General features: G+C 35.0%; 1 protein-coding gene across 1 annotated transcript; it reads right to left on the bottom strand.

Moving 5' to 3' along the window:
- Window positions 1-1,187: 1,187 nt before the first annotated feature.
- On the bottom strand, window positions 1,188-13,978 carry SERPINE1 (serpin family E member 1). Its single transcript, XM_053718257.1, has 9 exons — window positions 13,854-13,978; window positions 12,651-12,895; window positions 11,602-11,847; window positions 10,438-10,632; window positions 10,079-10,277; window positions 9,751-9,851; window positions 7,394-7,480; window positions 2,337-2,420; window positions 1,188-1,610 (listed from the first exon to the last, which is right to left on the bottom strand). Exons 1-9 carry the CDS (start codon window positions 13,868-13,870, stop codon window positions 1,573-1,575), a joined length of 1,212 nt encoding a protein of 403 aa, XP_053574232.1. The 5' UTR covers window positions 13,871-13,978; the 3' UTR covers window positions 1,188-1,572.
- Window positions 13,979-14,455: the final 477 nt, after the last annotated feature.

The raw sequence follows: 14,455 nt of genomic DNA, 5'->3' as shown, positions 1-14,455 counted from the left end.
ATCTGCAGTGCGAAAATCTTTACAGAATTACGCAGGGATTAGAGAGACATTTTCATATACGCCCATGGAACGCCCATGTTCAGCGCATTTTCCAAAAAAACAACAATTACACTTTGCATTTTGTATTTATAATTACAAATTTCTGTGTGATTTTTGCACATCCAGTGTACTACAATTACGATTTACGCTGTGCATATTTCATATGATTTATTCCTTTGTAAATTACACACAAATTTTACGTTTTTAATAAAATACGATTTTTGGTGAAGAATGTTGTTACAATTTTTGATGCACCTTAACAATACAATTTTGCCCTGCTTATTTTTGTGTGAAATGATTCAATTATTTGTTTTGTATGATGATTAAAATATGAATTTTATTGTGCACATTTCATATTAAAATGCAGTATATGCACCTTAGCGAGACACCCTGTTTTCAGGGTAAAAAGTGACTTTAGATCATTCCACCAGGGAAATAGAAAGACTGGCGAGCATTCTTTAATAATCTCGCCAGCCCAGAGAGGTTTCAATCATCGAGCTCTCAGTGTTAGAGTGAGTCAATCTTAGCGTTGTACAAACGCTAGGACTGACTATTGAAACAAATAAAGAGGACTTTCATTCATGAAGTATAAGATACTTCATGTAGAAAGTTCCTTTATTTGTTTTAACCGATCGCCGTTTTTAGCTGCTACAGCAGCCCATGGCTAAAAAATTTATTTGCTAAGAGGTGACGTTTTCACCTCTTAGCCAATAGCCGTGCGGTAAATCCAGCTCCCATGGGCACCAAACCGGATTTACCGCACGGCTATTGGCTAAAAGGTGAAAACGTCACCTCTTAGCAAAACTTTTTTTTAGCCATGGGCTGCTGTAGCAGCTAAGAACGGCGATCGGTTGAAACAAATAAAGGAGCTTTCTACATGAAGTATCTTCAATAATTAAGTCTTATTTCTTTGTTTCAATAGTCAATCCTAGGGTTTGTAAAATGCTAGGATTGACTTTAACTTTAACTGTAGGAATGTTTGCAATAGTCTGTAATAATGTTATACAAATAGTACTGAAGTCACATGCAAATGCTTGAGCCTATCTAGATATGCTTTCATGGAAAGGAACAGTATCAGAGGAACTATAAAATGAAGTCAATTCATGAGGGAACCTGCCATGTCATTTCAGATTAAAAACCACAATTGATTAAGTAATAAATAAATAGATTTATTAAATAAACAGGGAATAGAAATTTCACATATAAATCATTATAGCCATCTCTGCTTTATAGTATTCTACAATATTACACAAAGATACTAGCACACACTCACACACACACTATTATACTGTCACACTCCTCACTTACACAACATACATTACTGCTTCATATTGCTAACACTCAATGTAACTATCTCACTACCCGTTTTTCTCCCCTTCCTCCTATGGCATTCCTCAGCCCTTTAACCTCCCTCCCTGGTAAATCGTTTTTTTGTGGCACAGGTGAACTTAGACGTGGCTTCTTCTCTCGCTGATAAGAGGGATAGACTTGACAGTCACTCCGAAGGAAGAGCTGAGAGAATGTAGTTCAAATTTATGGCTCCATGACCTGTCCCAGGAAAAGTATTGACCCTGCAAAACACATTGAGAAATCATAAGTAGGATATATTAGCACAATATTCAATATGTTGAAGGTGAGGTGCAGTATTAGTTCCTTAGCATGTCATTAGTTCCTTAGCATGTCATTAGTTCCTTAGCATGTCACTAGTTCCTTAGCATGTCACTAGTTCCTTAGCATGTCATTAGTTCCTTAGCATGTCACTAGTTCCTTAGCATGTCATTAGTTCCTTAGCATGTCATTAGTTCCTTAGCATGTCACTAGTTCCTTAGCATGTCACTAGTTCCTTAGCATGTCATTAGTTCCTTAGCATGTCATTAGTTCCTTCGCATGTCATTAGTTCCTTAGCATGCCAAGCAGCATTTTAAGAGACATGAAACCCAAATTTGATAATATAAATAAATTGTAAAATTGCTTAAAGGGACAGGAAACCCAAGTTTTTTCTTTCATGATTTAGAAAGAGCATACATTTTTAAACAACTTTCCAATTTACTTCTATTATCTTATTTGTTTCAATCTCCTGATTGGCCATGTGCTTTGCTATTTCTTTAACAAAATATATCTAAAGAATTAAGCAAATTAGATAATAGAAGTAAATTGGAATGTTGTTTAAAATTGTATTCTCTATCTTAATCATGAAAGAAAAATCTTGTGTTTCATGTCCTTTTAAATGTTATTGTGTAACTAACCTTGATTACTAGATATAGGTAGGTGTGTAAATATGTCTGAGAGTGTCTTACCTGTTGGATTGTGTCGTACAATAAACAAGAAAGGCCGATCCATAATGACTTCTAGAGGGGCCATTCGGGCAAGAAAAAGAGCAGCTGAGGGGGGAAAAAAAAAAGAGTATGAGATTAAAGGGACAGAAAAATAAACAAATTGTGTCTATGACAGAGCACAATTCAATTCATGAAAAAAGGTTAAACCTGTTTATTTTGACTTTGAAATTAATGGGAAGTGCAACTTGGCGCTAAGTCCTGATTGTTCAAAGGCTGATTAGGGAGAGTCCTAATGTTTTATTGATTGAGTTAAAAATCTTGATGAAGAAACATCCATTTAAAAAAAAAAATGCAAACCTTGAATACATTCTGTCATTGATAGCTTCATATTTTCTAACTATTTTTCTTTCTTTTTTAACACAATATTCCAAAACTTATGAGTATAGTTTCTGTTTCACTCTAACATTCTTTTTAAAGGGATATTAAAAGGATACTAAACCCAATTTTTTCTTTCATTATTCAGATAGAGCATGCAACTTTCTAATTTATTCCTATTATCAATTAAACAGTAATAAACAGTAGTATCAAATGTTTAATTATGTGTATTTAGACAACTTTTCAGTATACTTTCATTTTTTATTTTGTCTCCATTTCCTGTAATTTAACTATAATTGTTGATTTTCTAAATTTCACTGAGTTGTTATAAAGTAATTGGAGCAGTCATGTTTGAACTTAAGCTTCTGCTTATCTATCTCTTCTGCTAAGGATAATTAAGGACAGATATAAAAAAGGCAATAGAATGGACTGTGCAAACAAGGCTGTGAGGAGTATAGGATTGTTTAAGTAATTATCAGGATTTTTACACAATCTTGATTGCACAGTTACCTGAGATGGATAATGGGAAAACTTAAGTTGAAACATGGTGAACCCATTACTTTATAGAAACTAAAGTTCATTATAGAAACTAAACATTTACACTTATATTTTCAATAATTAAACATCTAATACAATTGTACAAAATACATCTACTTAATATTCTCAGACTAATCTTCTTTACTTTGAATAATTCATTATGTCTAGCTTGTGTTTATTGTTTAATATCATTTAAAATCATCCTGTTATTGTTAAGTTGTCTTCATTTTGCATGTTTGATATTTTCTTTGTAGATCTATGTACATTTCACGATTCCTTATGCCTTTAGGCTTGAAGCAAATCTGACTCACCAGGTCTCCCTCCTTTTTGCTAATCTGTTTTCTTCCCCTTTGTGTTTGCCAATAAAGAATAATGCTGCTAATTTCACCATTAAATAAGCTTTAAATGAGGCAGCTCACGAGCACAATTATATTTAGTTATTACCTTCCCAGCTATGTAAATGAGCAGTCATGACTAGACGTAGGTTCTTTTTGTATGAGAGATCACACCAAGAAGTGTTCAAAAAATGTGTGTAAATGTAGTGGTATTGACCTACTTAGCTTTACATTGTTTCAGCAAATCTGCATTTAAATTAAAGATGAGTCACACTATTTAATTCTGTTCCTGTCCCCAGTGGCAGTTCTAGAATATAATATTTGGGGGGCTAAAAAGGTGATGAAGACACAGCACACATACAATAGGGAGCCCTTTGCAGCTCAATTGGGGTGCATAGCCCCCCTCAGCTCACCATAGAACTGCCACTGCCTATCATTGAAACTCATTTTATATACTGACATTTTGTAGTTGTTTCAAAGACAATGAACCAATTAAAATACCGAATTGAAATCTTAGATTCATCCCTTCTGATTATTCTCTACAACACACATTTCATGATTTGTATAATACCAAGGTGCATCTGTAGTTATGTGCATTCTGGATGGAGGAAAAAGGGGGCAAATGCCCCAAAATATTACTCTTTTGCTTTCTATGTCCAAGTATATATATTATTTGTCTATATTAAAGGGACAGTCTACCATAGAATTGTTATTGTTTTAAAAGATAGATAATCCCTTTATTACCCATTCCCCAGTGTTGCATAACCAACACAGTTATATTAATATACTTTTTACCTCTGTGATTACCTTGTATCTAAGAACCTTCTTCCAGCCCCCTGATCACATGACTTTGACTGTTTATTATCTATTGTCTTGTATTTAGCATTGTTTTGTGCTAATTGTCATGGTATATTTTTTTTTATTTTTTGCACCCCCCTCATAAACATTTCTATGGATGCCCATTAGCAGTAGTTGTACGGCAGTGCGAGGGATTTTGTTATTGTAGACAACCATTTATTTTTGACTATGAAAAGGGGGTATTTTGGGTTTCTCATGATGGGCTAAGATTTAATTTGTGCTCTGTGTTTGCCTGAATTATTGTCAGTACTAGTGGGCGCTTGGTGTAATAAGCACCATCAATACTTGCTGTAACACCCCCAGTTCTCAAATATATCAGCAGAGGTAGATTTGCATTTCAAATCTACAGCCGTATTGTTTTGCATTGTGTCATACTATGCAAGCCCCCACAATTTTAAAGGGATATAAATGTAAAACAGAAAATTCTCTAAAGTGTAAAATAATTTTATTATTGCACTTTTGAGTGTGTACAACTATGTGTTTAATCCCATGTAAATTAATTAAACACATAGGTACCACAGTTTGTAGGTGCATAGCCCTCCTTAGCTCCCCCATAGAACTGCCACATCTGGTGAGCCAACTAGCTCCCAGCAGTGCATTGCTGCTTCTGAGCTTACTTAAATATGCTTTTCAACAAAGAATGTGAAGAAAAGTGAAAGTGAAATTGATAACAAAAGTAAATTGAAACGTCACATAAAATGGAATGCTCAATCTTAACTGTAGAATGTGATGTATGGACACAGACCTCCCAACTCTCCCTATTTGAGAGGGACAGTCCCTAATTCTGAACTCCACCCCTCTGAGACAGCCTTATATCCTGATTTGTTAGCTCCACCCACAGAACACCCAAACACGCCCATTAACCGCCCATACACTCCTACTGACTGGAAGACACGACCATGATCCTTCCCATTATCCACTCATGACTCCACCCCTCCTGACACGGCCCCACCCGCAAACAGTAATGCCCCCCTCAAACTCCTGAGTCCCTAATACTTAGCCACAAATGCTGGGAGGTAATGGTATGCCTTTAAGAACAAATCACCAAGAACCATGAAGAAGTGACTATAAACACTGCTTCAGATAACAAGATTCTTTGTGAATTTGCTGACTAAAATCTTTGATGTCTAATATTTCATTGAAACATTTATTTTTGCCCTGTGCTAACAGTGCTGATCATATGCTTTATGTCTTTGATACGAGCATTTATCATTATTAAGCTTTTGATCTCATTTAATATGGTGGCATTTATTTCTTTTTTTTTACTTCAGTCATGACGCTTCAGGACAAATTCTTACATTTTGTTATGCTAATATTCTTTTCAAATGCTTAAGCTTTCCTGCATTTAACTTGTCTTTGCCTTATTCTTGTATATAAAGCTGCCATCTAGTGGCCGTTCTCTGTAAATCATATTAAATTCACGGTATTAAAAAGGGACATGGTTGGTAGTAAAAGTTAAAAACAATTTTTCCAATTTTCTGCAGTCAAATTACCTCTTTTTTGTGATTTAATTTGATAAAACTCCTTTTCATGAGAGTATATTGTTGTAGGGAGTGTGCATAGGAGGAGCACTATTTGACAGCAGTGTTTACAACAATGTTTTTAACAATGTTCTATAAAAAGTGCTAAAAAAAAATATGTACACCCCTGGTTCTGCCTAACAAAGCAGAACATTTTTTTTTATATCTCTCTTTACTAACAACCAGACTGCATATTCAATAGATGTTCCCTATATTCTGTGACATTGAAGGACATTGTGCTTGAATGGTTACCCTAATGACTTTTTTTAATTAAGAGTCCAAATTACTATAATTTTTTTTTAAAGATGAATTTATTATATTAAATTTAGCCTACCAATAAATTGCTTTTTAATCTCTCACACTCAGTGTCACTGAGAGAATGAATGAATAGTGCTCTACAGTCATATTGGCGGAGGGGATGACCTGAGGTAAGTTTTTTCTTTTAAGGGGGCATAGAACTCAATATTTTTTCTGTAATAATTCAGATAGTGTACAAAAAACCCTTTCAATTTACTTCTTATATGAAATTTACTTTGTTTTCTATCAAGTCCGTTGAGTTGCTTACCTAGGTAGGCTCACTATATGGCAGCATTCTTCCAACAATGCTTTTAATGCTGTAATACTGTCATCTACTGTTCAAAAGTGTGCAAACTCTTGAGTTTACCTGCCTGCTTTTCAACAACGGATACTAAGAGAACATAGTACATTTGATAACAGTAGAAAATGTGAAAGTTATTGTAAAATTGTATGTTCTATCTGAATTGGGAATTCATGTCCTGTTACTCACTGCATTGTGTTGCTTTCGTAATATGATTGTATGTGCTTCCTCTTCATTTTCTTAAAGATATAGTCTACACCAGATTTTTTATTGTTTTAAAAGATAGATAATCCCTTTATTACCCATTCCCTAGTTTTGCATAACCAACACAGTTATATTAATACACTTTTTACCTCTGTGATTACCTTGTATCTAAACCTTTGCAAACTGCCCCCTTATTTTCAGTTCTTTTGACAGACTAGCATTTTAGCCAATCAGTGCTGACTCCTAGGTAACTCCATGTGTGTGAGCACAGTGTTATCTGTATGACACACATGAACTAACACCCTCTAGTGGTGAAAAACTGTCAAAATGCATTCAAATAAGAGGCAGCCTTCAAGGTCTAAGAAATTAGCATATGAACCTCCTAGGTTTAGCTTTCAACTAAGAATACCAAGTGAACAAAGAAAAATTGGTGATAAAAATACATGGGAAAGTTGTTTAAAATGACATGCCCTATCTGAATCATGAAAGTTTATTTTGAACTAGGCTGTCCCTTTAAGTGCAAAATGTTTCTATAAGTAAATATGGCCAGACTCAATGAACTTTTTGGTTCTCACATTTAATCAAAATCTATGTGTCTCTGCCCTATGCAAAAGGTCTAACTATGCAGCTGTTTTACGCATTTCCTCTTACCTGTAGCTGAAGATGCCCTTGTGCCACTTTCTGTCACTTCCACTTTGATTTTCTGAAACGCTTGAGAAATGTACAGAGGTTTTTCAGCTGAAAGAAAAAGGAGAATCAGGATAAGAGAACGCAATAGTCACACACAGAAACAACTCCCTCCTCACGCTTCAATTACTTCATTTTGTACTGGTAGAATTATATAAAACAGCTCTTCAAAATCCTTCTGCAGCCAACATAAGAACTAGGTTTAATACATTCATTTACAAATACATTAAAGGACTAGTAAATACAGTAAAGTTGCATAATCAACAAATGCATGATAACAAGACAGTGCAATAGCACGTAGGGCCGAATGGCCCCTGTTCCCCTTGTTTCTTAAGACCGCTGCTCCTTAACTCATCTGCCTGCTCTGAGCGGCGGACAGCAATCAACCCGATCAGATATGATCGTGTTGATTGACACCCCCTGCTAGCGGCCGATTGGCTGCAAATCTGCAGGGGGCGTCTTTGCACAAGCAGTTCACCAGAACTGTTTGTGCAATGTTTAAAGGGACAGTCAAGTCCAAAAAAAACTTTCATAATTTAAATAGGGAATGTAATTTTTAACAACTTTCCAATTTACTTTTAGCAAATTTTGCTTTGTTCTCTTGGTATACTCAGTTGAAAGCTAAACCTAGGAGGTTCATATGCTAATTTCTTAGACCTTGAAAACTGCCTCTAATCTGAATGCCTTTTGACCACTAGAGGGCATTAGTTCTTGTGTTTTATATAGATAACATTGAGCTCATGCATGTGAAGTTACCCTGGAGTGAGCACTGATTGGCTAAAATGCAAGTCTGTCAAAATAACTTAAATAAGGGGGCAGTTTGCAGAGGCTTAGATACAAGGCAATCACAGAGGTAAAAAGTGTATTTATATAACAGTGTAGGTTATGCAAAACTGGGGAATGGGTGATAAAGGGATTATCTATCTTTTTAAACAACAAACATTCTGGTGTTGACTGTCCCTTTAATGCCGGCAGCGTATGCTGTCATGATTCAGCAATGTCGTGCGGACTTGATCGCTGCAGCGTATCATGTCCGTCCGACAGATGGTAAATGGGCCCCATAGTCTAAACTTCAAATGAGTAGTAGATTTCTTTCTGACAAATGTCAAAGTTGTGTCTATTTCCACTCCCCCTGTACCATGTGACAGCCATCAACCAATCACTAATACATATACATATATTCTGTGAATTCTTGCACATGCTGGTGACTCAAAAAGTGTAAATATAAAAAGACTGTGCACATTTTGTTAATGGAAGTAAATTGGAAAGTAATTTAAAATTGATCTGAATAATGAAAGTTTAATTTTGACTTGACTGTCCCTTTAACATTCAGGAATGCACTTTTTTCCCCATATTAAAGAGTAATTCAAATAATGTATATATATATATGTATGTGTGTATATATGCATATGTTATTATTATTATCATTAATACAAGTGCTGATTAACAATGTGATGTAAAAGTGCTATTTAGCTTTCAGTGTTTTGCTGTCCATGGACAGAGTTATTGAAAAGCTTATTGAGTATTGTTTATTTCATTTCCTCTGCTGTGATCAATTAGGGACATAAATAAACAAGCCTCTGCACTGATCAAGGAAACACTGTGTAGAATGTTGTAGAGTCAAGGTACTGGAGATAGTGAGAGAATCACTGTGTGTATATATATATATATATATATATATATATATTATTTTTTTAATCTATTTTTTAATTGTAACAAATGTGATAAAAAGAATAAATAATGAAAATACTTTACAACAATTTTTTATCGTGCACAGTTAAGCATTATATGGGAAATGTAATTTTGAGTTGAATATCTCTTTAAGCGCTGTTTTATGTATGTGCTGCACATACAGTAGACTGTATATCTGTATATACTGTACCAAAGTAATTAGGTTACTGAATCCTTTCTAAACTTTGATTGAGATAAAAAAGGCATTGTTAAAGGGACATGAAACACAATTTCAAATGTTTTCTTTAAGGATTTAGATACAACATGGGATTTTAAACAAATTTCAAATTTACTTCTATTATTACATTTACTTCATTCTCTTGATATCCTTTGTTGAATGAGCAGCGATTAACTACTGGGAGCTAGCTGAACACATATTGTAAGCCAATGACAAGAGACATATATGTGCAGCCACAAATCAGCAGCTAGCTCCCAGTAGTGCATTTCTGCTTCTGAGCCTACCTAGGTATGCTTTTCGACTAAGGATGCCAAAGGAACAAAGCAAAATAGATAACAGAAGTACATTTTGGGTTTCATGGCCCTTTAAGTTGTAATGAGTGGACAATAACATATATTTTTTTACAACTTACTAGACAGTCTGCTGAAGTCTGCAGTCTCTGCTTTAAACATATCAATGACACCAAGGCGCTCCAAAGGAGCCTTTAAATCCACCTCACTGACCACAGAGAACCTGTAGATACAAAGACATATTATTTTGTGCTTACAATTTACACCTTAAAGGAGATTACTATGTGTGGACTATATTAAATATAAATATGTAACTAAATTACACGATTACAAAAAGGATGTGCTATTTAACTGGATCACTTACACACTGGGACACGTAGACACAACTGCAGACTCATTGTTATGTAAAATAAATGTATTCACATCCGTTCTGGCAAGGCTCATACTTACTTGGGAAGAACAAGATGGCGGATTCCTTTCCTCATGCTTGCTTTCCATTGGCTGACAAGCTCTGCTGTTAGAATGTCAGTGATCGCAGAGAGAGGCACACTCTTCTCATATGGAGCTGCAATCAACATGCTAAGTTCATCTCCTTCGTAAGGAAGCTCTATGACATCATAAAATTCACCCTCTGGGCTGGTGAACTCACCTGAAAAATATATAGATATATCATGAGCAAGTAGATACAAGATCTGATGAATCTACAGTTAGTAAGTTGCTAAACAATTAGACATATTTCTAGAATCTACATTTTCTTTGCCTCTGGTATAATGTTTATCATGCACAGCATTTTGTACACATATACTTACTGTAGTTGTATCTCCCTGTATTTTGCATCATTTCAGCCAGCACTTGGGACCCATCTGAACGATAGAAAGGACGCTTCTGAGTTGCTTTTTCTGGGAATGGAAGGATCCATTTCCCATTGAAATGAACAGCACTTAGGAGAATCAGACGAGTAAGTGGGGGTATAGAGTTGCTACCCAACAAATCTGGGATCATTCCTAAAAGATAGTAGGATACATTTATGAGTGAAACACAAGGTTTTCTCTTGAAATAACATTCTAATTCAATGGCCCTAATGTTCATTATTATTATAATTATTTAAATGCAGACTATAAGGACAGAAAATTCAAAGTTATACCTTCATGGGTCAGACAGAGAAAGCAATTTCAAACAACTTTCAAATTTACTTCTAGTATCAAATTTGCTTTGTTCTCTTGGTATCCTTTTTTGAAAAGTTTACCTAGTTAGCTACTGATTGGAGCATTACATATGTGCATCTTGTCAATGGCTGACAAGATATGTTCAGATAGCTCCAAGTATTGCATTGCTGTTTCTGAGCCTACCTATGTATGCTTTTCAACAAGGATACCAAGAGAATGAAGCACATTTTGATAATATAAGTCAATCAGAAAGCTGCTTAAAATTGCATAATCTACCCTAAAGGGATAGTAAACCCCAAAAAATGTTTCCGTGATTCAGATAGAGCATGCAATTTTAAGCAACTTTCTAATGTACTCCTATTATCAATTTTTCTTCATTCTCTTGCTATCTTTATTTTAAAAAAGCAGGAATGTAAAGCTTAGGAGCCAGTCCATTTTAGGTTCAGAACCCTGGATAGCGCTTGCTTATTGGTGGCTACATTTAGTAAACCAATAAGCAAGCATAATCCAGGTTCAAGTGGGCCGGCTCCTAAGCCTTGCATTCCTGCTTTTTAAATAAAGATAACAAGAGAACGCCAAAAAATTGATAATAGGCGTAAATTAGAAAATTACTTAAAATTGCATGCTCTATCTGAATCATTAAAGAAAAAAAAATGGGTTTAGTATCCCTTTAATCAAGTTTAATTTTGACTTTATTTTCTTATTAACATTTATGCATTTTTAAATATAAAAAGTCAATGATCATCCATATTTGCTCAAAATAACAGTGTAACAACTTTCTTCTTATGGTTTTTACAGTATCCTCACCATCTGTGTGGTTTTCCACCCATTGGTTTAAGATCTTCCTGGACTGTATTTCATCAGTGAAGTTAACTTGAGTCACTGGACGCTGGTATGTAGCTTGAAATCTTCTTAAGAAACCAGGGTCCAGTCTGAGGTCACGTTGGACAAAAAGCCCATCAGCAACATGCACTGACCTGGGCTCATTACCCGATTCTTGGGAGCCACGGATCTCTTGTCTCAATTGGCGTAGGGAGGCAAACACAGTTTTCTCTGCAGGGCCAATAAAAAAGACCAAGGTGAATGTTTACCCCAAGTCTAATAATATTAGAAACTTCAAAAAACATTTTTTATAAATAATATCTCACAGATTCTACGGCTAAATTATAACCAAGAATAAAAACTTTATATAAAATGCTTTAACATCCAAAACTATAGAATCTTTATATATACATATGTTGTGCATAATTATTCAACACTTTCACATCTTAAGAATTGCTTTAATCAAATTGCAACATCTAGATCTAAGAACTCCAATTTTTTTAATGTTTAATAGCCCATATTTAACTTTAATTCTGCTTCTTTACCATCCAAACATTTAAAGGGACATGAAACACAAATTTTTTCTTTCATGATTTAGAAAGAGCATGTAATTTTAAACAACTTTCTAATGTACTTCTGTTATCTAATTTGCTTAATTCTCTTGATATCCTTTGCCAAAAAAACATATCTAGATAGGCTCAGCAGCTGCTGATTGGTGGCTGCACATAGATGCCTCGTGTGATTGGCTCACCCATGTGCATTGCTATTTCTTCAACAAAGAATATCTAAAGAATGAAGCAAATTAGATAATAGAAGTAAATTGGAATATTGTTTAATATTGCATTCTCTATCTGAATCATGAAAGAAAAAAATGGGTTTAATATCCCCTTAAGGACAGAAAATGATTATGATATTACTCTGGTGTTAAATTATGAAATAGTGATATTAGTAATCTATGGTCTAATATATTATTACCTACATTCCTATTATTTTTGCTTTTTTGATGTTCCAATTATGAACTTGTAATCACTTACTTTGGGGTCCAAAATTGAGGTTTTTGCGGATCTGAGCCAGTGTTTCTCCTGCAGCTCCGGATTGTAATATGCTCAGGGCAGAGAATGCTCCATATGGAGAAAATCCCAAGTTTTTCCCTCCATGATCTTGTAGAACCTCTCTGAACAAGCGTACCCCAAAATCAGCTCCCTGGTGGGCTACTCGAGATACTGGACTGAAGCTAGAGGCTACTACTGCATAGAAGATTAGGGTGACCACTGGTAACCTGTGCAAGGAGACAGAAGAAAGAATAAACATTAGTAACATATGAGATAAGTGCAGGGATAGGAAAGTCAAAAGTAAACGTGCATGATTCAGATAGAGCATGTCACTTTAAGAAATGTTTAAATTAATTTTGATTTTCAAATGTACTTTATTCTCGTTGTATCCTTTGTTTAAAATGAATATGTACATATCCTACACTACTGGGATATAGCTGGTGATTGGTGGCTACACACATTTTGCCTCTTGTAATTGGCTCAGCAGATGTTTTTAGCTAGTTCCCAGAAGTGCATTGCTGCTGTGGAGCTGGCAATTCATGATTCAGATAGGACATGTAATTCTAAACAACTTTTCAATTTACTTTTATCATCAAATTTGCTTTGTTCTCTTGGTATTCTTAGTTGAAAGCTAAACCTAGGTAGGCTCATATGCTAATTTCTAAGCCCTTGAAGGTCGCCTCTTATCTGAATGCATTTTGACAGTTTTTCACAGCTAGAGGGCTCTAGGTGTGCCATATAGATAACATTGTCCTCACGCCATGGAGTTACTTAGGAGTCCGCACTGATTGGCTAAAATGCAAGTCTGTCAAAAGAACTGAAATAAGGGGGCAGTCTGCAGAGGCTTAGATACAAGGTAATCACAGCGGAAAAAAGTATATTCATATAACTGTGTTGGTAATGCAAAACTGGGGAATGGGCAATAAAGGGATTATATATATTTTAAAACAATAAAAATTCTGGAGTAGACTGTCCCTTTAAGTATGTTTTAATCCCTTTGCAGGGGTTAAACACACAGTTATATACAATAAATTCTGCAATAATAAAATGCTCAAACATGTTATAGAATTTTCTTTTTGCACTTTTATATCCCTTTAATGTCCCTTTAAAAAGAACTGCTGAGGATAGTGACCACAGAGCTGTTATTCCTACTAGTTTCCTTTTTCTTAAATTGTTTCCACTCACCTCATATTGTACAGCATTTTCTTCAGCCTATAATATTCCAGGTTTTTTTATGGATGACTCAAGTCCAGATGTTTTGTTTTCTCCTGATTCTGCAGCTGTTGTTCTGAAGGCTCTTAAGCTGCAAGCTGTTGTGTGAATGAGATATCTTGATCCAAAATATATACTCTTCTCCTGTTCCTCACGCCCACAGGGTGTTTCCCAACACATGAGGAATCCTCATGTTCTGTCTGAAGTCCCAGATGTGAATAATGAAACCAGCCCCTTGTCCTGACCAATCAGAGTGCAGATGAGTCTTCAAAGTTTATGAGTGTGTGTATGTGTTAGCGTACGTGCCCCTGTGTGACTGCAATTATATGTACTGTATATGTTTACTTTTATTTATGCTGTATCTGTAGTTATATTGTTTGGATAGGCTCAGGAATGTGTTCTATCTAGGAATATTGTACTATATCTTAAGTTCTTAAGTCATATTTAACTTATAAGTTTCATTATATTTAGTTATTCAGTTTAGAAAAAAAAATAGCTAAATGGTGCTTGAAATGATAGCACACTTGTTGTTTTCCTTATTTATTAATATCTGGACTAGTGCAATAAGTATTAAG

This window comes from Bombina bombina, chromosome 6, assembly GCF_027579735.1.
Source record: "Bombina bombina isolate aBomBom1 chromosome 6, aBomBom1.pri, whole genome shotgun sequence".
NCBI classification, from domain to species: domain Eukaryota; kingdom Metazoa; phylum Chordata; class Amphibia; order Anura; family Bombinatoridae; genus Bombina; species Bombina bombina.
Note: the sequence above shows the minus strand (reverse complement) of the source record. Positions and strands in the feature narration are given on the sequence as shown.

Excerpts from the sequence above, each read along its gene's own strand:
- SERPINE1 (XM_053718257.1), bottom strand. Across the intron at positions 11,848-12,650 it reads CCTCAATTTTGGACCCCAAA|AGAAAACTGTGTTTGCCTCC; the intron begins GTAAGTGATTAC and ends TTGGCCCTGCAG. Across the intron at positions 9,852-10,078 it reads CGCCATCTTGTTCTTCCCAA|GTTCTCTGTGGTCAGTGAGG; the intron begins GTAAGTATGAGC and ends TTGTATCTACAG.